Consider the following 22,982-nt stretch of genomic DNA (forward strand, 5'->3'; position numbering starts at 1 on the left):
CAATTTCCAAACGCCTGAAGGTACCACGTTCTTCTGTACAAACAATAGTACGCAAGTATAAACACCATGGGACCACGCAGCCGTCATACCACTCAGGGAGGAGATGCGTTCTGTCTCCTAGAGATGAACGTACTTTGGTGCAAAAAGTGAAAATCAATCCAAGAACAACAGCAAAGAACTTTGTGAAGATGCTTGAGGAAACGGGTACAAAAGTATCTATATCCACAGTAAAACAAGTCCTATATCGACATAACCTGAAAGGCCGCTCAGCAAGGAAGAAGCCACTGCTCCAAAACCGCCATAAAAAAGTCAGACTACGGTTTGCACCTGCATATGGGGACAAAGATCATACTTTTTGGAGAAATGTCCTCTGGTTTGATCAAACAAAAATAGAACTGTTTGGCCATAATGACCATCGCTATGTTTTGAGGAAAAAGGGGAGGCTTGCAAGCCGAAGAACACCATCCCAACCGTAAAATACGGGGGTGGCAGCATCATGTGGGGGTGCTTTGCTGAGGGAGGGACTGGAGCACGTCACAAAATAGATGGCATCATGAGGAAGGACAATTATGTGGATATATTGAAGCAACATCTCAAGACATCAATCAGGAAGTTGAAGCTTGGTTGCAAATGGGTCTTCCAAATGGACAATGACCCCAAGCATACTTCCAAAGTTGTGGCAAAGTCAAGGTATTGGAGTGGCCATCACAAAGCCCTGACCTCAATCATAAAGAAAATTTAGGATACAAACCTGACTCAGTTACACCAGCTCTGTCAGGAGGAATGGGCCAAAATTCACCCAACTTATTGTGAGAAGCTTGTGGAAGGCTACCCGAAGTGTTTGACCCAAGTTAAACAATTTAAAGGCAATGCTACCAAATACTAATTGAGTGTATGTAAACTTCTGACCCACTGGGAATGTGATGAAAGAAATAAAAGCTGAAATAAATAATTCTCTACTATTATTCTGACATTTCACATTCTTAAAATAAATTAGTGATCCTAACTGACCTAAGACAGGGAATTTTTATGAGGATTAAATGTCAGGAATCGTGAAAAACTGAGTTTAAATGTATTTGGCTAAGATGTATTTAAACTTCTGACTTCAACTGTACAAGCTACTAATCGCAAGCAAATGTATATAATAATATTAACAATAACAGGGTGAAAGGGATGAGATGTTTGATATGTTTGACATAAAATTATGAGAGAAATTGCATGGTTGAAATCTGCATCTTACTATGCACATTCTGTGCTCTTAAAGCAAGCTGAAGAAAAATTGCATACAATGTGGTGCTGAATATTGTGTAATTGATATGTAAAAATAAGCAATTTCTCACTTGTGAGCTTTGAACGTCTGAAATTCCATTTATTTGATTTACACCATTTAAAACCTGTCTAAACTATTGTAATGTAGTATAATCAAACCTATAAATGCAATTATTAGTTTATTGCACTTATAGAATGGCTTGAGAAAAACATGTTTAATGAACCTTAAAAACAAAGGCCAACTTAACACACATTTTAACACACATTTTCAGTTAGCCATGTGTGTCCACATTTTGTTCAAGATGTTTTCTTGGCTGTCATGAAGTTTTTACAGAAATGCTTCAGTGGTTTGGAGAATGACTTCCCCCTCTTAATATCTGAGAAGAAAAGAAGAAAGCATTTCGTCACACACAGCATAATATATATTGTAATGTGAGTTATGAGTAATCACGTGTTGAAGCAGCATGGGCCCGTTTCCCAGACCTATGCCTAGTCCTGACTCCTGCACTAAAAAACATGCACAATAGTTTGTAGAATGAGAGAGTTTTAAGACTCACTGTGAGATGTGACATCCTGAAACATAGGCATAGTTGCCAGTATAGCGAACTTCACAGCGCACAATGTTGTTGCTGTAGTCAGACTCTGGAACCTGATAGCTGGGGTTCACACTGATCTAAAACACAGAAAGAAAGGGGTGAGTGTACAAATGTTCCATATTTCATAAAGACAATGAAAATGTGGTCTAAAACAGTTGCAACAGAGTCGGAACAGGGGACGGATAAACATTGATTCCGAACACAGTCAAGGAATTTCAAATCAGCCTTTTTGCTTCTCAGAGCTGGTGTTTGAATACCTTGGGACACGTTGTTCAGCACCAAAGTGCCAATAATGTCATCTGTTTTTGTGACAAACCTTCAGGACGTAGTTCCCAGGTTTCACATCTGTAATATCGATCCACTGGCAGTCGATGTCTGCGTTATAGGTATCATAACATCCTGGACTCAGGCCCTATGATTAGAAAACAGTAAGCAGCCCTCTCATGCCATTACAGACAGAGTATTCATCTGTAAGTAAGCATCTCTGCTGGATATCATAGCCTGGTTCTGAACAGCCATACAATCTACAGAAAAATAGTAAAAGTTGGATGTCCCTTTTGATTCGATTGGTCAACATGACATAAAGCAACACGTGTTGTGTCGGTAACCTGGGTGTGTGAGGTGCAGGCAAAGCGTCTGTAGTAGCCGTAGTCACAGGAGCTGTCCTCCAGGCAGAAGCTGGCCTTGTGTCCCTCAGCCACACTCCTCCCACCTGAATCCAGCAGGTCATAGTGGCTGAACTCATCCATGCTGTGGTAATGCCTGGAGAGAAGCAGGACAATGGAGTTTGATCAGTGTTTAAATAACTGCTTCAATCACTGTCATCACTTTGGCTGGCATTCAATCAAACATGTAGGTAGAAAACTGAGAAAATGATGTTGTTCCAATGCAGAGAAATACATCAAATCAAAGTTTGTCACGTGTGCCGAATACAACAGATGTAGACCTTACAGTGAAATGCTTACTTACAGGCTCTAACCAATAGTGCAAAAAAAGGTATTAGGTGAAAAATAGGTAAGTAAAGAAATAAAAACAGTAAAAAGACAGTGAAAAATAACAGTAGCGAGGCTATATACAGTAGCGAGGCTACATAAAGACACCGGTTAGTCAGGCTGATTGAGGTAGTATGTACATGTAGATATGGTTAAAGTGACTATGCATATATGATGAACAGAGAGTAGCAGTAGCGTAAAAGAGGGGTTGGGAGGGGGCACACAATGCAAGAAGTCCAGGTAGCCATTTGATTACCTGTTCAGGAGTCTTATGGCTTGGGGGTAAAAACTGTTGAGAAGCCTTTTTGTCCTAGACTTGGCACAGTACCCTTGACATGCGGTAGTAGAGAGAACAGTCTATGACTGGGGTGGCAGGGGTTTTTGACAATTTTTAGGGCCTTCCTCTGACACCGTCTGGTGTAGAGGTCCTGGATGCCAGGCAGCTTAGTCCCAGTGATGTACTGGGCCGTACGCACTACACTCTGTAGTGCCTTGCGGTCGGAGGCCAAGCAATTGCCGTACCAGGCAGTGATGCAACCAGTCAGGATGATGCTCTTGATGTTGCAGCTGTAGAACCTTTTGAGGATCTCAGGACCTATGCCAAATCTTTTTAGTTTCCTGAGGGGGAATAGGCTTTGACATGCCCTCTTCATGACAGTCTTGGTGTGTTTGGACCATTCTAGTTTGTTGGTGATGTGGACACCAAGGAACTTGAAGATCTCAACCTGCTCCACTACAGCCCCGTCGACAAGAATGGGGGCGTGCTCGGTCCTCCTTTTCCTGTAGTCCACAATCATCTCCTTAGTCTTGGTTACGTTGAGGGATAGGTTGTTATTCTGGCACCACCCGGCCAGGTCTCTGACCTCCTCCCTATAGGCTGTCTCGTTGTCGGTGATCAGGCCTACCACTGTTGTGTCGTCTGCAAGCCTAATGATGGTGTTGGAGTCGCACCTGGCCATGCAGTCGTGGGTGAACGGGGAGTACAGGAGGGGACTGAGCACGCACCCCTCGGGGGCTCCAGTGTTGAGGATCAGTGTGGCAGATGTGTTGCTACCTACCCTCACCACCTGGGGGCGGCCCGTCAGGAAGTTCAGGATCCAGTTGCATTGGAAGGTGTTTAGTCCCAGGATCCTTAGCTTAGTGATGAGCTTTGAGGCTACTATGGTGTTAAACGCTGAGCTGTAGTCAATGAATAGCATTCTCACATAAGTGTTCCTTTTGTCCAGGTGGGAAAGGGCAGTGTGGAGTGCAATAGAGTTTGCATCATCTGTGGATCTGTTTGGGCGGTATGCAAATTGGAGTGGGTCTAGGGTTTCTGGGATAATGGTGTTGATGTGAGCCATTGCCAGCCTTTCAAAGCACTTCATGGCTATGGACGTGAGTGCTACAGGTCTGTAGTCATTTAGGCAGGTTGCCTTTGTGCTCTTGGGCACAGGGACTATGGTGGTCTGCTTGAAACATGTTGGTATTACAGACTCAATTAAGGACATGTTGAAAATGTCTGTGAAGACACAAGCCAGTTGGCCACACATGCCCGGAGCACACGTCCTGGTAATCCGTCTGGCCCCGCAGCCTTGTGAATGTTGACCTGTTTAAAGGTCTTACGATGGCTACGGAGAGCGTGATCACACAGTCGTCTGGAACAGCTGATCCACTCATGCATGTCTCAGTGTTGCTTGCCTCGAAGCGAGCATAGAAGTGATTTAGCTCATCTGGTAGGCTCGTGTCACTGGGCAGCTCGCGGCTGTACTTCCCTTTGTAGTCTGTAATAGTTTAAGCAATCCCACATAAGATGAGTGTCGGAGCCGGTGTAGGATGATTCAATCTTAGCCCTGTATTGACGCTTTGCCTGTTTGATGGTTCGTCACAGGGCATAGTAGGATTTCTTATAAGCTTCCGGGTTAGAGTCCCGCACCTTGAAAGCGGCGGCTCTACCCTTTAGCTCAGTGCGAATATTGCCTGTAATATATGGCTTCTGGTTGGGGTATGTACGTACAGTCACTGTGGAGACGACATCTTCGATGCACTTATTGATAAAGCCAGTGACCGATGAGGTGTACTCCTCAATGCCATCGGAAGAATCCTAGAACATGTTCCAGTCTGATAGCAAAACAGTCCTGTAGTTTAGCATCTGCTTCATCTGACCACTTTTTTATAGACCGAGTCACTGGTGCTTCCTGCTTTAATTTTTGCTTGTAAGCAGGAATACGGAGGATAGAGTTGTGGTCGGATTTACCAAATAGAGGGCGAGGGAGAGCTTTGTACGCGTCTCTGTGTGTGGAGTACATGTGATCTAGAATTTTTTTCCCTCTGGTTGCACATTTAACATGTTGATCGAAATTTGGTAGAACTGATTTAAGTTTCCCTGCATTAAAGTCTCTGGCCACTAGGAGAGCCGCCTCTGGGTGAGTGGTTTCCTGTTTGCTTATTTCCTTATACAGCTGACTGAGTGCGGTCTTAGTGCATTTTATACGGTTTCAGGTACAGGTACAGTCAATGAGGCTGAGACAAACAAATCAGTTGTACAAAAACAAGCTGCAGGTCAATATGTACCCCATACTTGATGTTGGTACAGTATGTGACTTACTTCAGAGTATAGCTATGAGCTGAGGTAATGTGAAATGCAGACTTCTGTGGAATCAAGATACTTTTGAATGTATTCATTAAGACAAGGTTAGAGACTTTTCCCTCGGAAGGTTCTGGCTACACATCCAGCATCACATTCCTCATATGCAGCAGAAGTTATGGGTTGGAGTCAACTATTTTGAAGTGGAAATTGGAGTCAAAAACATTGGCAGACTTTTGCATTGCTATATATTGCCAGACAAATCTGTCTGAGACCAGTATGTTGCTGATCAAAATATAGACATTAATCCACTCTGTGTGAGAGAAGAAATAAGAAAGAGTGAAAGACAACAGTGTTTGTGTAAATGGCAGACAGAGATGGAGACAGAGAAACACAAATTTCCAGAGCAAGGTGGAAAGGCATATAGACAAACAGACATTGAGACTCACTGGTGACAACTGTGCCATTCCCAGGAGTAGCGGGGTCTGCTTGGCAGGAAGTCAGCCGTCCCCTGGTTCTTCACACGTTGTGGGAACCTCAGCAGCATCCGGGTGTCATAGTCTCTGGCACTGTAAGCCGAACTGCCCCCCCAAAACAACAATACACTTGAATACAGAACTGAATACACTTTGGACACAGAATGGGATCGAGTGCATTTATAAGCCATATACACTACCTCATTTTTAAGAAAGCATATGATCTTACATTTCTGGGAAAGGTTTGGAAGAGGGAGGAGTGGTTCCTTTCAAAAAGGATATGGCTGTTTGGGTTAGTTTTGATAATGAGTTTACAGTCTGGGCTAGTGATGATTTTGCCATGTAAACTGCAGAGCGTTTAAATGATTTGTTGAATTCTACCACTCCACCCAATTGGTGGCAGGATTCTATTTATCCACCAAATGCATCCCACTGGGCACACCATGTCATTTCAACATGGACATTTGGGTAATATTTCATTGAGATGTTGATCAATGAGATTTCAACCTTTATTCACCCACTCAAAAATACAAACAGAAGTTTGCTGAGTTCCCAATGTTTTATCACAATGCTTTCAACCATCTATAAGCACAACCAAATTCCAATAGAAAAACAATGTTTGATTTTTGTGCTATCACTGCACTTTCAACCATTTAAAGGCACAACAAAGTAAAATGGTAATACAATGTCAGTTATTACAACAACTTAAAGGGACAGTTCACCCAAATTACAAAATGACACATTGGTTTCCTAACCCTGTAAGCAGTCAAAGGACAAGGTATTACAGCAATTCATGCTTTGGTTTAGTGTCCTTGGCACTGTTATATCGGTCCCATGACTTGAATGGGATTTGTGCAACAAATGTTAAAATGTTAGCATGTGGAAACAGTGCCAGGGAAACTAAACCAAAGCATGAATTACTTTCATCATGATTACTGTCATAGACTTACCTTTTCTAAATCCAGATCAGTTTCTGAGTCAAAATGCAAGCTGAGATAACGCTAAGATTTTTTATTTTACATAGCTTAAAAAACGTAAGCCTATGAAACATTAACCTATTAAAAACAGTAAAACAGTTCTGTAGCAATGAGGTTTGTGCATTACGCTATAGGCCCAATACAGTATCACTGCATATTGGCTTTGCTTGAAATGCCCTGCCAATGCGTTGTAGTTTGCACAATTTTTTAAAATTACATATCAAATTTGAGGTAGGCTATATGATCACATTGGTAATAGATCAGTTGTTGTATTACTTGTGAGGCACAGCTGTGTGAGCGTACATTTTAATATTTACTGGGCTGATGATGCCTGCATCTGATGGTCAGTCTCAGTGGAGGGAGAGAGTAGGAAACTTGGAGTCCGCCCCTCAACGCCCCTCCGCTCTCCCTTTCCTTTGCTGACACTGACCAAAAAAAGTGTGTCTTCCAGCTGATTATCGAAACTCGAGTCCCACCACATTATTCCTGCCTCATGCACAAATTCATGGTGTTACTCCTATGAACAGCGAAAGTGAAATATTAATCTAATAATAACGCAAGCCTATCTATACACTTTCCTACTCATTACAGCTGCAGTGTTGGTTGTAGTACGAGTGGAAGTAGGAATAACACACATTTTGATAGCCTATAAAAGTGTTGGATAAAAAGTGTTGACAGCGCTGAGTAAGAACTCAAACTCACTCAAAACAGCAGCTATTTGCTGTGTTCGTTGACAGTCTCTCTCTAGTCATGGTTTTAAAAGACTTGCAATCTAACAGTGACAACTTTGCTGTAGCTTTCTTTTAAGCCTGCTACTTTACTGCAGACATGGTAATCTGAGCCATCCGATTGGCCAGCGGTAGGCCTATAGTGCACTTGATTTGCTCTCTGGGCCTGCTGAGAAGGTAGAGTTTGTACCTTCAGACACATGAAATGGTTCAACATTGGATCACTTCACCTATCCGGAGCGCAGGGAAGCTGAATTGGGTGCATCTACCGCCAAGAGCGCGAGACAAATACAAAAAAAAAAACAGGAACCCAAGGCGTTATCTTAGATGTTTTTTTACAGAAATATTTGGCAATCGATTAGGAATGCCTTGGATCGCGATCGACTGGTTGGTGACCACTGGCTTACAGGGTAAGGGAACCAATATGCAATTTTGTCATTTGGGTGAACTATCCCTAATAGCACAACCAAATGACCTGTATAGCAGTTGAGATTACATTAAAAGTACATAGTGCAAGGGATCAATGCTGTTCAAGATTATTACAGCAATTGTGAAGGTCAGACCTACGACCTTTGCATGCTATCTCGAACATGCACACCTTCTATGATTACAAAATACATTTATAGTTACAGTAGGCTAACCTCAATGTGGTCATGGATGTGTTACTCATTTTAAGGTAGAATAAATACTGTTACATTAGTTTGTAAGATTACCATGTCTCAATTTAAGGCTATTTCCTGTATTACAAAAATATTATTGAATTGTGTCTTGTTGACAACACTACCAAATACCAACATTTAAAGGATATCTAATGCTTTGATAGTTTAATCTGAGCCACTGGCTTAATCCTATTCTTTATCTTTTATTTTTGGTTTACTTGGAGACTTGAATCCAACATGTAAATTGTTAACTTGTCAAAAAGTTAATAGGCTATTTAATGTATTAGAGAAATGATAGTGTTGTTGTCAACAAATTCCAGTATGTCTACAAATTAATAATTTATATGTTGAAGTCACATCTCCATCTCAACCAATAATCACAGTTAAAGAAAATGAATAAATCAAATCATACTTTATTTAAAGTACATTTAAAGTTTGATTTCATTTGAGTTAGTCCTATTCACCATTTTTGGTTGCGATGGAGACATGAATCCAAGATCCATAAATTATTAATTTGTAAACAAACTGGAATTGAAGGCAGAATAGATTGGTGGCAGATATGGAACTATCCAAGCAGACGATACATCTCCTTCAAATGTTGATATTTAGTTGCATTGACAACCAAACACAATTCAATATCCAGTTTGTCTCCATCTCAACCAAAAATGTAAGTTAAAGAATAGGACTAAATCTAATCAAACTTTAAATGCACTTTAAATTAAGTTTGATTTAGTACTATTCTTTAACTGATATTTGGTTGAGATGGAGACATGAAACCAACATATTAATGATTAACTTGAAGATTAGATTTGAAATCAACAAATGCTTAAAACCCTTGGCCTATATACACTGAACAAAAATAAAAACGCAACAAGTAAAGTGTTGGTCCCATGTTTCATGAGTTAAAATAAAAAATCCCAGATATTTTCCAAATGCACAAAAAGCTTATTCATCTCAATTCTTTTGCACAAATGTGTTGACATCTCTGGTAGTGAGCATTACTCATTTGCCAAAATAATAAATTTGCCTGACAGGTGTGGCATATCAAGAAGCTGATTAAACAGCATGATCATAACACAGGGGCACCTTGTGCTGGGGACAATAAAAGATCACTCTAAAATGTGCAGTTTTGTCAGAAAACACAATGCCACAGATGTCTCAAGTTGAGGGAGCATTGGCATTGGCATGCTGACTTCAGGAATGTCCACCCAAGCTGTTGCCATATAATTAAATGTTAATTTCTCTACCATAAGCTGCCTCCAACATCGTTTTAGAGAATTTGGCAGTAGTCCAACCGGCCTTACAACCGCAGACCACACAAGCCCAGTACAGCCCATTTATACTTAAGTAAACTGACACTTAAATATATTTTTAGCAATTACATTTACTTTTGATACTTAAAACGAATATTTTTACACTTTTAATTGAGTCATTTTCTATTAAGGTATCTTCACTTTTACTCAAGTATGACAATAGGGTAATTTTTCTAACTTTGAAATTATATTAAATTAGATTCAACCAGTTAGCGCCCAGTGGGATGTGTATGCTGCTCTAGGGTAAACCAAAACCGCAAACACTCAAGTGTTACGACTCACACACATTCTGACTCGCACCTTGAAGTTGTTGGACAATAACCTTCTTTAAATCCCATAGAGTTTGTTCCAATAATACCTTGACAAGCAATTCTCTTCGTTTGCACATCTGAGGTTGTACATTGGAACTCTCTGGACATATACGGAGGCTTGAATGTAGTATGCGTCTGGTACAAGATCAGGCAGACCTAGAGGGGATGCATTTGTTTTAATCACAAATTATTGTAATATCAAGAAAAAACTGACACAGACAGTATCTTTTTAATCTTTTTACAGCTACATGTGGGCTACTGGACAAAATATTCCGGCACTGCAGCAAATGCATTCCAAATTCCAACCCTTCAAACATGCTGTCCAATAGCCCACAGTCTTACCGTTCTGATGGTACCTTGTGCCATATCCAGGTCTCTCTCTGCGCCTGGGACTCTCGTACACGTCATAGTAATTGTAGTAAGGATTATCTGAATCTGAATCGGAGGTCTTGTATGGGTTGTAAGGATCATCCCCTGCCATCACGTCTTCTCTTCTCGGCGAAGGGGACGGTTTGTCCTGTGTCCCATTCGTCGTGCCATTTGCCTTAGTTTCTGCATGGCCACTTGGATGGACATCCTGATGCTGGTGCCCCTGTCCCCTCGGGGGCTTTGGAACTTGAGGTGGTAGCCAGCGCGGGCGCGTTCCTGCACGGGATACTGCGTGGGTAGACGGGAGAGACTGTCTTGAGGAGTCAGAAGGCTTGTTAGTTTCCCCATCTCTAATGATGGTGACAGGTCTCTCCTGCTCTTTATTGGCGCCTTTTTGCTTTGGTGGTCGATATTCCGAACCGTGACTGAGAAGGCTAAAAACGTTACCATTGTGCGCCCATTGTATTGTCTGCCGTATACCTGGCACTTGGTTATTTACTTGTCTCGTCTCTGGTGGATGCCGCTGAGATTGGACAGTTTGCATTATCCAAATTAATAAACATACGTGCCCACACGCATAAAAAATGCCAAATTTACACGCGCCCATAATACAATTAGTTCAACTAAATAGATTGACTAATAATTACAAATATTTTAATTTCTGTGGTCTAGCATTTGTACTTTGAAACTAAAGTACATTAAAGTAAGTCTAATTTACACCAAATTAAATCCTGAAAAACTTGCACCAGTATTGCTATGTTCGCCACGCAACCTCACATCGTTCTGTTCGGAGTTTTGCAGATGCGCTAAGAGTGGGGAGGAGTTGAACATTTGAAGTTTCTAATTCGGTTTTTAGACAAGCCCGGTGCTCATGTAATAAATAGACGGGAAGGCTACTTGACACCGGCCCTCCAAATGGATCTGCTCCAGAGTTGGATAACAGAAAACCATGTGTTATGGTTTTTCTTGCACTGTCTGAAGTTATATAACTGTCTGACATAAGGCCTTGTGTAATGTAATTAGAAAGAGGTGAGGATGTGTAGCCTAAATACTAACCATGGAGTAAAATGACATATTCAGCATTTATAAATTAAATATGAATGTTTAATTTTCTTTTAGATACATTTATCTAGGATACATAGTGGCTCAATGAATCAACATTTCAACTGGTCCCTCTGTAAATACCTATGTCACCCTGATATATTACAAATTTGCAAACACTTATAATATGTTGAGACCTATCTGGGTAACCAAGGTGGAATCACTGATGTGTAGACTTTCCTAATGACTGCTTCTGTCTTGGAAAAGCACATCACAGTAAAAGCACATCACAGTCACAATGCCTTTCTGCAATTACCGCACCTAGGAATAGGAATATCCTGGGAGAAAACACCGCACACACACACACAGTATTTTATAGTCAGACATTAGTTGGGAAGATTCTGATGGCCTTTTATTCATAGTATGTGATAAGAAAATAACAAATTCCTCTGCCAGATCAACAAAATGTTATGACAAATAGCACTTACGCTGTCAGATGATCTCTGACGAAAGTGCAACCCATTGTGCCAAAATCTCAGCACATCAACTTTCTCATAGGAGGAGCTCTGAAATGTAAACAGGAATGCATGATGGGTTTACATGTCATTGGAACATCCACTCCCAAGTTCCATAAACCTAAACTGAACAAAATATTCCAGTTATACTTTTCCAATACCCTCTTTCTTTTTGGCCCTTCTTTGGCAATGTGATTATCTTATTTTCTAGCTTTGGAATATGATTTTATGTAGCAGTTATGTTATGCAATAAACACATTGAGGTCTGTGTTTTTTTCAATTGGGAGTGTTTCATTGTGGCTTCTGGTTGCAGTATGACCACGTTGACCCCTAAAGCCCTGGACAAATCTAAACCTTTACTCTTCTCTTGCAGTATGCCAATGAAAACACTTCCCTGTTGTTAACACTAGGCCTAGGGACATAATACATGGTTGGGAAATCTTAATCAATGGTTTTCATTTCTCTGTCTAGCCGTCTTTATTCGACTGACCACAGTAGCCACGACTGCACTGCAGTACCAGATAAAAAAAACATTAGAACACAACACAATCTAATCTCTCAATCCACAACCAACACTGCTGTACACTATCAAAATACACAACGTACAATGTACACTAAGAATCCTGAAACTAAGGGAGCAATGTTATAACCACATGTGACACTAGGGGACAGATTGAAGCAAACCAATATAATGTTTTTTTTTGTTTTTTTTTCCTCCACAGTTTTGTAATATGAATGTTTTCCATTGGACACTGGACACTTTCTATTAGTCATTAATTCAACAGTATTGTACATTGCAGATAGACTAATCAATGTGTCCACAAAGCTCTTTTCATCAACCACATAAAAAGACAAAATGTGAAATATGGAGGAGCACTTGTTTTTAACCTCCTAAAATTATAATAAATGAACATTGTACTTTTGCATAGATTGGCAAAGAATTTGTCATTGACCTGACACTGTGGAAAAATCCAACTTTATAGAATAGGCCAGCCAGTAGTGAATTCTAAAAGTCTGCTTTGCACATCTGCTTTCCGACAAGCGTCACATGACTTCACATCATCCCTTGTGTAAGCTCTCTAAAGGCAAATCAGAGCCAAGAGGCATTATTTGACTTCCCTAAAATGTGCCCTCCAACCGTCTTGGAATTGAATAGCAGACATTTGATCCCGTGAAGTGGAGTAGCCATTGGATTTAGTTCAATCTAAAATAAGCAACAAAGACAACTATGGGGATAAAATGAACTATTTAAATTTACAGGGCTCTCAAAAGGAACAGTACACTTACTGAAAAAATAGGCTTCTAACAAACAGTTGTGGCAAACCTTTGGCCAATTTGCAGCAAACTCAGTACAAATATGCAAATTAGATCACATAGAACTTTAAATGAACTTGCTTCTCACAGAGAAAACTAAACATACTAAACGTACAAAATATACTAAACAACGTATTCAATGTCTTAACAGATACAAATAAATCCAATACAACTTGAAGTCATCAGCATGGTAATGCAGAAAAGAGCAAAGACTGGATCTTCTCCACATAAATTGTTTATTTAATATTTATGTTGCTACATTTACATTAGAGAAATGTGAACACTATGGGGATATTGACCGTAGGATGTTTAAAGGGGCAACTACAGAATTTACATGAGCCAAGTGATAACTGCGCAATAGCTTTCAACCAATGGAAGTTTAAAAGATAATTAACACTGAAATAATTCAAACAGAAAATTCAAACCCAGTTCAGAACTATTTACTTTTTTGAGTGAACTTGAGAACTTTGAACCCTTTCGTCCAAAACTTGTTGAATGCATGCACTGAAACATTCAGAAAACACAAAAGAAAAACACAATTAGGATACTGAAAACATTTTCTATTTTGGCATCTTAAAAGGTAGACTCAGCAGCTAATGAGCGGGTTCGGCTTTTGAAAAAACAGAGTCAGCTGTTACGAAGTTACCTTGGTGTTGGTATGCTTCTCACTGAAACTAGCTTTCTATATATTTTTCAGCAAGGAAACAATGTTTCTGCCGTGTACAAATGCTATATAAACAAACAATGTAGCTAGCATAAACTGGGACTTGGGCCTACTAAATCTCCCTTTAAATGTGTGGCCAACTGTTCCTAAGGAAGACACAGTATACACAATTTTACTCCAGCCAAGCCTCAGCATAATTGGTTCAAACTAATCAACTAATTATGATATTCAATCTAGACTGGGGACTTCATCATTAAGAGACAATTGTCTACTAGTTGTCTTTGGTTCCTGACTCAGGTGTATAAGGCTTGCGTGGAAGAAAACCAACCAAAAATGGTGTTATGCCTAATATGGCAATTCAAAAATGAATTTATGATAGCTTTCATTTCAAAGCCATGTGTGCAAGAAGCTTTGAACACATCATTCTCTGTCCTCAGATTGATTGAAGGCCAAAAAAATGTTTTGTCTTGTAACTGATTGCTTCTAGCAAGAGAGATGGAACACATGATCAAGATGTGCTAGCTACTAGTTCAAAGCAATAAAATATCTAATTGTTACAAAGAATAAATGTATTGGCTACATTTATGAGAATAACACATGCATTTGCATTCCTTACCAAGCTTGAAGAGGACACGCTCATTTATCACTCAATAAAAGCGTTATGAGGGACTGCACCACAATCATCTTTCCAGGGAGTTGATGCAGCCTCTTCCAACACAACGGGTAGGGGTATCCATCTGCAAAAAGTAAAGTCTTGCTTTCACGTCAAATCAGCTCATTTTGTTGTAACCTTAACTGTTGTGCTAGCTAACATGCTACTGAACAGTGAAACTAGCATATTGACATCCATATTGGCATTAAAAGACAAACGTATTCACCTAAAAATAAGTGTTTACGCAAATCATTAGTTAGCTATCACATTAATTGTGCAAAAATACGATAGCTAACGTTAGATAAAAACTGGTATCAACAAAATGTGTTTCACTCTATACCATAAAACATGACATTGTTTATAGGAAGTTTAATAAGTTAGACACTCACCTGAACACTTTGATAGGTAGCAAGCTAAATAGTTTGGTTTCCATTTTCCAAAATATTTTTTTAATCTCCCTGATTGGTCGTCAACAGTTACTTGTCTTGGAACTCATGTGTTCATCAGAAACGGCAATAAAGGTTGGCCACAGATTCACCAGTAGTGGCAAACATTTGCAAACTTGGAATATTTTGTGGCACATTATTTACAGTGCCTTCAGAAAGTATTCACACCCTTGACTTTTTCCACATTTCGTTGTGTTACAGCCTGAATTTTAAATTGATTACATTGAGATGTTGTGTCAATAGCATACGCACAATACCCAATAATGCCAAAGTGGAATGACGTTTAGAAAGTTTTACAAATTAATAAAAAATCAACAGCTTAAATGTCTTGAGTCAATAAGTATTCAACCCCTTTGTTATAGCAAGTCTTAACAAGTCACATAATAAGTTGCATGGAGTCACTGTGTACAATACTGTTTAACATTATTTTTGAATGAGTAGCTCATCTCTGTACCCCACACATACAATTACATTTAATGTCCCTCAGGCGAGCAGTGAATTTCAATCACAGATTCAACCACAAAGACCAAGGAGGTTTTCCAATGCTTCGCAAAGGGCAGATAGATCAAAAAATAAAAATAAAGTAGACATTGAATATCTCTTTGAGCATGGTGAAGTTATTATCAATACAGCCAGTCACTACAAAGCTACAGGAGTCCTTCCTAACTCAGTTGCCAGAGAGGAAGGAAACCGCTCAGGGATTTCACTCTGAGGCCAAACAGTTAGAGTTTAATGGCTGTGATAGTTTTTTCTTGAGCATGGATCAACATTGTAATTACTTCACAATACTAACCTAAACAACAGATTGAAAAGAAAGAAGCCTGTACAGAATAAAAATATTCCAAAACATGCAGCCTGTAAAACGGCAAAACATGTGGCGAAGAAATAAACGTCATGTCCTGAATACAAAGCGTTATGTTTGGGGCAAATCCAACACAACATATCACTGAGTACGACTTTTCATATTTTCAAGCATGGTGGTGGTTGCATCATGTTATGGGTGTGCTTGTCATCGGCTAGGACTATGGAGTTTTTTGGGATAAAAATAAATGGAATAGAGTTAAGCACAGGCAAAATCCTAGAGGAAAACCTGGTTCAGTCTGCTTTCCACCAGACACTGGGAGACTAATTCACCTTTCAGCAGGACAATAACCTAAAACACAAGGCCAAATCTACACTGGAGTTGCTTACCAAAATGACATTGAATGTTCCTGAGTGGCCTAGTTACAGTTTGACCTAAATTTCCTTGAATATATATGTCAAGACTTGAAAATGGCTGTCTAGCAATGATCAACACAAAACTTGAAAGAGCTTGAAGTATTTTTAAAAGGATAATGTGCAAATATTGTACAATCCAGGTGTGCAAAGCTCTTAATAAAGATGTACTCAGAGTTACAGCTGTAATCGCTGCCAAAAGTGATTTTAACATGTATTGACTAAGGGGTGTGAATACTTACATAAGACATTTCGGTATTTCATTTTCAATAAATTTGCAAAAATGTCTAAAAACACATTTTTCCGTTTTCTTTATGGAGCATTGTGTGTAGATGGGTGAGAAAAATAACAATTTAATCAATTTTGAATTCAGGCTGTAAAACAACAAAATGTGGAATAAGTCAAGGGATATGAATACTTTCTGAAGACACTAATTTGGAGCAAATCTGCAACAAATTTGCGGGAGGTTTGTCACAACAATTAACTTTCCTGTCTTTGGAAAGTACATCAGTGTCAAATTATGTTAATTGAAAAAACAAAAGCAGCCTCAAAAGACATGTAAACAATGGTAAATATGTTTTATTGTTCTCACTGGAGCAGGCTAGTACTCTTATCAATGTGGTTTTCCATTCACCTGTTAAAGCATTCAAATATAAAATGTTGTGTCTTTTCCAGTTAAGTTATATATGCTATAGATGTATTATAAGTAGAGTCCTATTTCCAGTAAATCGAACAGATGGTCTATCTTTCCAGAGAAAAAGGAGGAAAGAAATGTTGATTAGTCATTTGAACAGGATTTGAATAGTTGGCTGTAATTGCCAATACTTTTGATTCAGCATACCAATAGTTCCCCAAAAAGTGAAAATATGCGTAGTTGTTTCTGGATTGGTCCCTCTGTTCAACCGACCAGCAGAACCATCTGTACCGGCCACGGTTGTTTTTCGAGTAATTTATTGAATCGCTACATGCAGACTCCTCTCTGGTAAGGGCAGCACAGTGTTCCTAGCCAGTGGAACCACATATGCAAGCCATTAGCCAAGTTCCTTTGTCCACGTGGCTTGAATTTTTGCTTTCCGACTTTGGGCACAGACCGAATTATTCAAAGACTGCCACTTCTAAAAATGATTGTATAAGAATCTTCTGTCAGCAGTAGGAAATGAGGCAGCAGGAGCTGACATCAACTGCATCCCAATATCTCAAGCAAACAACTTCAACTGGTAGATCAGAGCCAGCTTGGATATAGGCTATGGCAGAAATATACCAGTGTTTGATTTTTTTTTCACCTTTCAATATCAAGACAAAGATATTCCACTGGGCAAAAACTGGTTGAATCAACGTTTACATGTAATACAAAATAATATATATATTTACTTTGAATTCACGTTAGTTGATAACTCAGACAAATATAAATCAAAACTAGACATTAAAATTACGATTTGCTCTGCTTAGTAGTGATGATACTATTATGTCTTCCTCCTGTCCCTCACATACACCCCGACACAGTTTATTATTTTCCTCCCTTAAGTATTTTATCCAGTCACCGTTTCCCAATCCACATCCCCTTTGCAATATCAGTCAAATTATCTTGTGGTCATAATTTCCAACACCAAGTATTTAAAACTAGGCTTCCACTTCTATACTGCAGACAAATAAACATCAAGATTGACCATTTCTATGTTTTTTTCTTTCATAAACTGCTGGTTTCAATTACTCAACTCAATTTAAGAGTATATAACTGCATCTTGGCAGCACACACATACCACAGGCTACGTGGCATTCTGCACGTGTAGGCTTCCAAATATCAGTAGGCCTATACACAGCATCCAGGAGGAGGAGCCCTTAACTGAGGCAGAGAGGAACCCCAGAGACCCCCACACTGTACTGCCCCAGCCCACAACGGCACTGGAGCTGCTAGTTTCATTCGAACTCCATAATGATCAGTTATTTTCAACCTCTTAAAGTCTGGCATCTGAAATACATGGGAGTCAGTCTGTGGCTCAAAGTGAACCCTGGGCTTTTGAATGTTGGCAAATACTAAACGTGTAATGTAATGATGTCTCATTAAGTTCTTCCCAGGACAATCACCATAAACTGTGTGCATTGTCTGGGTAATATGGAAGCAAAGATTCAAAGAAATGGACAGGATGTAGTAAAATCAAGAAAGACATGTGAGGGGGGAGAGTGATATAACAGAGAAGCCAGGTCAGAATGTTAATCTGAAGCAAAATTACACTTAAAGATATTTCAAGTTTCCTTTTTTGTTGTCCTGTTCAGTTCTATAACTGCAACTGCATTAGCAGTGGTCATAATTTGCGGTCACTACAGCTCACTTCACCAAAGCTTATGAATAGCACACTGGCACCATCTACTGGGCATATAACATATTGCAGCCAACCAGCAAACAGGTGGTGGCCCTTTATTGTGGAAGTTATTAGGTGTGCAACACTGGCATTTATCTTGTGGAAGATGTTGCAGGTACCAAACAGAGAACCAATAGTATCTTGGTGGACATTTTACAGAGCAGTTGCATTTTAAAAGACCTACAAAACATTATTTGTGTGTCTCTAGTAGTGTAGTCTCGCCTTGTATTGAGGACGTGTAGAATATGTTTGTGTTCTCCTCTGACCCTTAGCTTGCAGTCAGAGGCACATCCAAGAAACACGTTAGGGACAGAAAGCTAAACGACAGGTAGCTTTAATCGTAATAGGTTGTCTTGCAAACAGTGCCTTCTCACCCACCCTAAAACAAATCCAGTGAAATTGCACATGCAACACTGTACAGCTACTATTTGAACACAGCCTTGACCTTCAACAAAGAGTAGCCTCTATCAATCAGAAACTGTCCAGGTAGGAGGTAGCACGTTTTCCTTTCTTTCAAGGCTATGTATGGGATAGAAACAACAAAATGCAAGTCCAGGGCATAGGTACATTCATAGCTATCCTTTATAAGATATGATGACCAAGGAGGAAAACAGTGGAGGTAAAACAATATAGGAAAATCTATCAGTGTAGGTCATCATTGAAAATAATAATTTGTTCTTAATTTAATTAAGGATCTGGCTGTGTTTTTGTACCATCATCTTTGAAATGCAAGAGAAAGGCGATAATGTATTATTCCCACCCAGGTGCAATTTAGATTTTCCACTAGACGGCAGCAGTGTATGTGCAAAGTTTTAGACTGGTCCAATGAACCATTGTATTTCTGTTCAATTTTGCATCAAGTGTCACGGCAGATTTCCTCCTCTTCCTCTGAAGAGGAGGTGTAGCAAAGATCAGACCAATATGCAGTGTGGTAGGTGTCCATGTTATTTAATAAGAAAACTCAACATGAACACAAATACAAAATAACAAAGTGAACTGTAACGAAAGTCCCGTGACACATAAACACAGACACAGGAAACAATCACCCACAAAATACCCAAAGAACATGGCTTCCTAAATATGGTTCCCAATCAGAGACAACAATAAACACCTGCCTCTAATTGAGAACCAATCTAGGCAACCATAGACTTACATAAACACCTAGACTAGGGAAAAAAAACTCTTAGCCCAGGGTCCTCTCCCCTTTAGGATTTCCTCCCACGTCCAGGAGTCTTGTGTCCTCGGCCGCTGCCTGTCACCACGCTGCTTGGTCCTGTTGTGGTGAGGGATTCTGTCACGGCAGATTTCCTCCTCTTCCTCTGAAGAGGAGGTGTAGCAAAGATCAGACCAATATGCAGTGTGGTAGGTGTCCATATTATTTAATATGGAAACTCAACATGAACACAAATACATAATAACAAAGTGAACTGGCAACGAAACAGTCCCGTGACGCATAAACACAGACACAGGAAACAATCACCCACAAAATACCCAAAGAACATGGCTTCCTAAATATGGTTCCCAATCAGAGACAACGATAAACACCTGCCTCTAATTGAGAACCAATCTAGGCAACCATAGACTTACATAAACACCTAGACTAGAAAACACCCCATAAACATACAAAACCCCTAGACCAGACAAAACACATAAATCCCCCATGTCACACCCTGACCTAACCAAGATTATAAAGAAAACAAAGATAACTAAGGCCAGGGCGTGACATCAAGACTGCCCAAATGTGCCTAATTGGTTTCTTAATACATTTAAGTTCATAACTGTGCACTCCTAAAACATTAGCAATGGTATTCTTTCACGGTAATAGCTACTGTAAATTGACAGTGCAGTTAGATTAACAAGAGTGTAATGTTTCTGCCCATATCAGATATGTCTATGTCCTGGGATATTTTCTTGTTACTTACAACCTCATGCTAATCACATTAGCATGTCTGGTCAATTCAATGTCTGATCAGAACACCTGTTTCACATTAGAACACGGAATTCTCTGCCCGGAGAACCGAAACACCCTCAACGTCCACAGTGCCTGGAGAAGCTTTACAGACCCTGGTGAAAGTCCAGGGATGGCTGATGTGCAGTGAGTCTCCATCCCTAGCAGGGTCTCCAGCAAGTTTGAAGAATTCATTGACCAAGTACTCATTTGCTAAATCCTTGCAGAACTCCCCATTTGCAGACTGGCCCCCCCAACCAGACAGCAGATTACTGGATGGGCAACCAGCAACAGCCACAAACTGAACACTCCCATGACACGCACAGAACTCTGCTATTACATACTTCACTAAACTGATCAATGCACACAACACATAGCCCAGGGACCTTAGAAACAGCTACTTAAGAACTCTGAAGATGTATTTGGTTAAGCTGCCACCCCAAACCTTAGCTGTGTTCGAATACTCATAATAACCGCAGTATTTGTGACGTGAATTGAGTATATGGTATGCTTATTGGTCATAGTATGGATATAGTTAGAATGCCAAAAGTTCCCAGATGACGTACTAAATTCTCCAAAACAGGAAGTATGCATGCAGTGGACTCTATTTCCGTGCTTTTGGGGTCCATAATGCAATTCTTCAGAAAATGAGCGGGGTTTCATAACTTTCCAGATTTGAAGATAATGGCAGAAAATATGCAGCCGAAGTCAGCGGATAAAAGTGTATTGCTTTAACCAATTATGACAAATGTTAAAATGCTGAGCTGTCACACTGGTACAAATGGTCAGGAGACAGGCGCAGGAATGCGTAATAGTTTTTTTTTAAATTTACCCAAATTACAGCGTGCCATGTAAAGGCAAGGGGGCGAAGAGCAAACAAACACGTATACAAAACACAGGGTTGAGACCCAAACAAAAAAGCGAGGAGTACCTCGAATAAATACACGGGACAAGACCCGAAAACACAAGCGCATAATGATACAACACAGGACGAGACTCGTAATCATCTGCACAATACAAGCGTCACGAAAGCCAAAACAACAAGGCACAGGTACTCACACGACCAACGGACATTGGAACAAGAATTAACAAGACAATGGTGAACAAAGGGCACATTTATACAATTACTAATCAGGGGAGAATATGAGGAGTTCAGTTTCTAGAGGCCGGTGACGTAGACCTCCGAAACTGGTGTAGCAACAGTGCTGGAGGCATCCGTGACATGAGCAATGTAATAAAGTAATGACTTTTCAAATAAGTTACTATACAGTTGTATATGTTGGCTGACAATTTGTTAGCTCTGCTATCCTTACTAACCCCATAGCATTACAGAAGTATGTAGCGGTGTGTTAGCTAGTTACCTAACTTTCATTGAATTTACATCGAACTTGCCAGGCAGTATATTAACTACCTGCTAACTTACTACCCAACGTTTATTGACTTGATTATTTACATCATTCTTAGCTAAGTGGTATAGTAGTACGTTTCAATGGCTATCTACTGCGATTTCAGAGCCCTCTAGTGCAGAATAACTGATACATTTACGAAACACCTGGTGAATATGGCCGAAGTCAGTAAATGTTAGCAAAAAAGCTGTTGCCAGCATCCCAGTTACAGTCACCAACACTCTGGATAACATGAAAACAGTCTAAACAGCTCTGCTAGGGCGAGTAAAATGGACAGAGTGAGGTGTTCTCTCATTTGTGTCTGGAAGTAGCTAGCCAATGTTAGCCAGTTAGCGTGGGTGCTTGGCTGCTGTTGAAAGCTCGGATCAACCTTACTCCTTGGCCAGTGTGCCCTCTGAACGCTCCGAGAGCGAAACGCTCTGGATTTACCAACGGACAATCTGACAACGCTCTGGATTTACCAACGGACAATCTGACAACGCTCTGGATTTACCAACGGACAATCTGACAACGCTTTGGATTTACCAACGGACAATCTGACAACGCTCTGGATTTACAAACGCCCAGAGCGCACTTTGAATTTATGAAAACACCCGAAATCGCATTTGTTATGCAAACAGGCTAACAAGAGGTATCATAGCAACAGCATCAACTTCACGGTAGACAGGAGAAGCTCTAGTTACTGAAACGATGCCGTTCATTTACAGTATACTAAAATTAACCAATAGTATGTAGTATATATACTCATTAAGCATCAACTTCACGGTAGACAGGAGAAGCTCTAGTTACTGAAACGATACCGTTCATTTACAGTATACTAAAATGAACTAATAGTATGTAGTATATACTCATTTAGTATGTAGTATACAGTATGTTGGTATGGGTATTCGAACAGAGCTCCTGTCTTTGTAGTATTGTTGTTTTGTATATATTGCATATTTTACATTATATTAAAAGTGTTTTGCTTATTTAGGATTTCACTATTTTATCATTATTTATGATTGATGATATGATTGTAAATTGATGTACAGTTTAGTTTAGGACTGCGAGAAACCAATAAAACTTACTACAAAAATAATCTGTACATGCGTTTGGACAAGTGACCGACAACTTCCAATTTATTATTCTATGCTACAATGGCGTTCTGCAAACAAACGTTAGAGGT

General features: G+C 39.8%; 2 protein-coding genes across 2 annotated transcripts in view; one reads left to right on the forward strand and one right to left on the reverse strand.

Annotated features, from left to right (window-relative positions):
- Positions 1-1,343: 1,343 nt before the first annotated feature.
- loxa (lysyl oxidase a) lies at positions 1,344-11,112 on the reverse strand. The gene is made up of 7 exons (XM_021602614.2): positions 10,230-11,112; positions 9,935-10,043; positions 5,873-6,004; positions 2,474-2,627; positions 2,182-2,277; positions 1,827-1,942; positions 1,344-1,646 (listed from the first exon to the last, which is right to left on the reverse strand). The coding sequence occupies exons 1-7, from the start codon at positions 10,861-10,863 to the stop codon at positions 1,640-1,642; spliced, it is 1,248 nt and encodes a 415-aa protein (XP_021458289.2). The 5' UTR covers positions 10,864-11,112; the 3' UTR covers positions 1,344-1,639.
- Positions 11,113-19,681: 8,569 nt separating this feature from the next.
- The window catches only part of LOC110523692 (prosaposin), a 34,982-nt gene continuing 31,681 nt past the window's right edge, over positions 19,682-22,982 (forward strand). Inside the window, exon 1 of the mRNA XM_036977378.1 lies at positions 19,682-19,825. Within this exon, the coding sequence (XP_036833273.1) occupies positions 19,816-19,825 (10 nt within the window). The 5' untranslated portion in view covers positions 19,682-19,815. The remainder of the gene's footprint in view (positions 19,826-22,982) is intronic.

Source organism: Oncorhynchus mykiss, chromosome 5 (assembly GCF_013265735.2).
Source record: "Oncorhynchus mykiss isolate Arlee chromosome 5, USDA_OmykA_1.1, whole genome shotgun sequence".
NCBI lineage: Eukaryota > Metazoa > Chordata > Actinopteri > Salmoniformes > Salmonidae > Oncorhynchus > Oncorhynchus mykiss.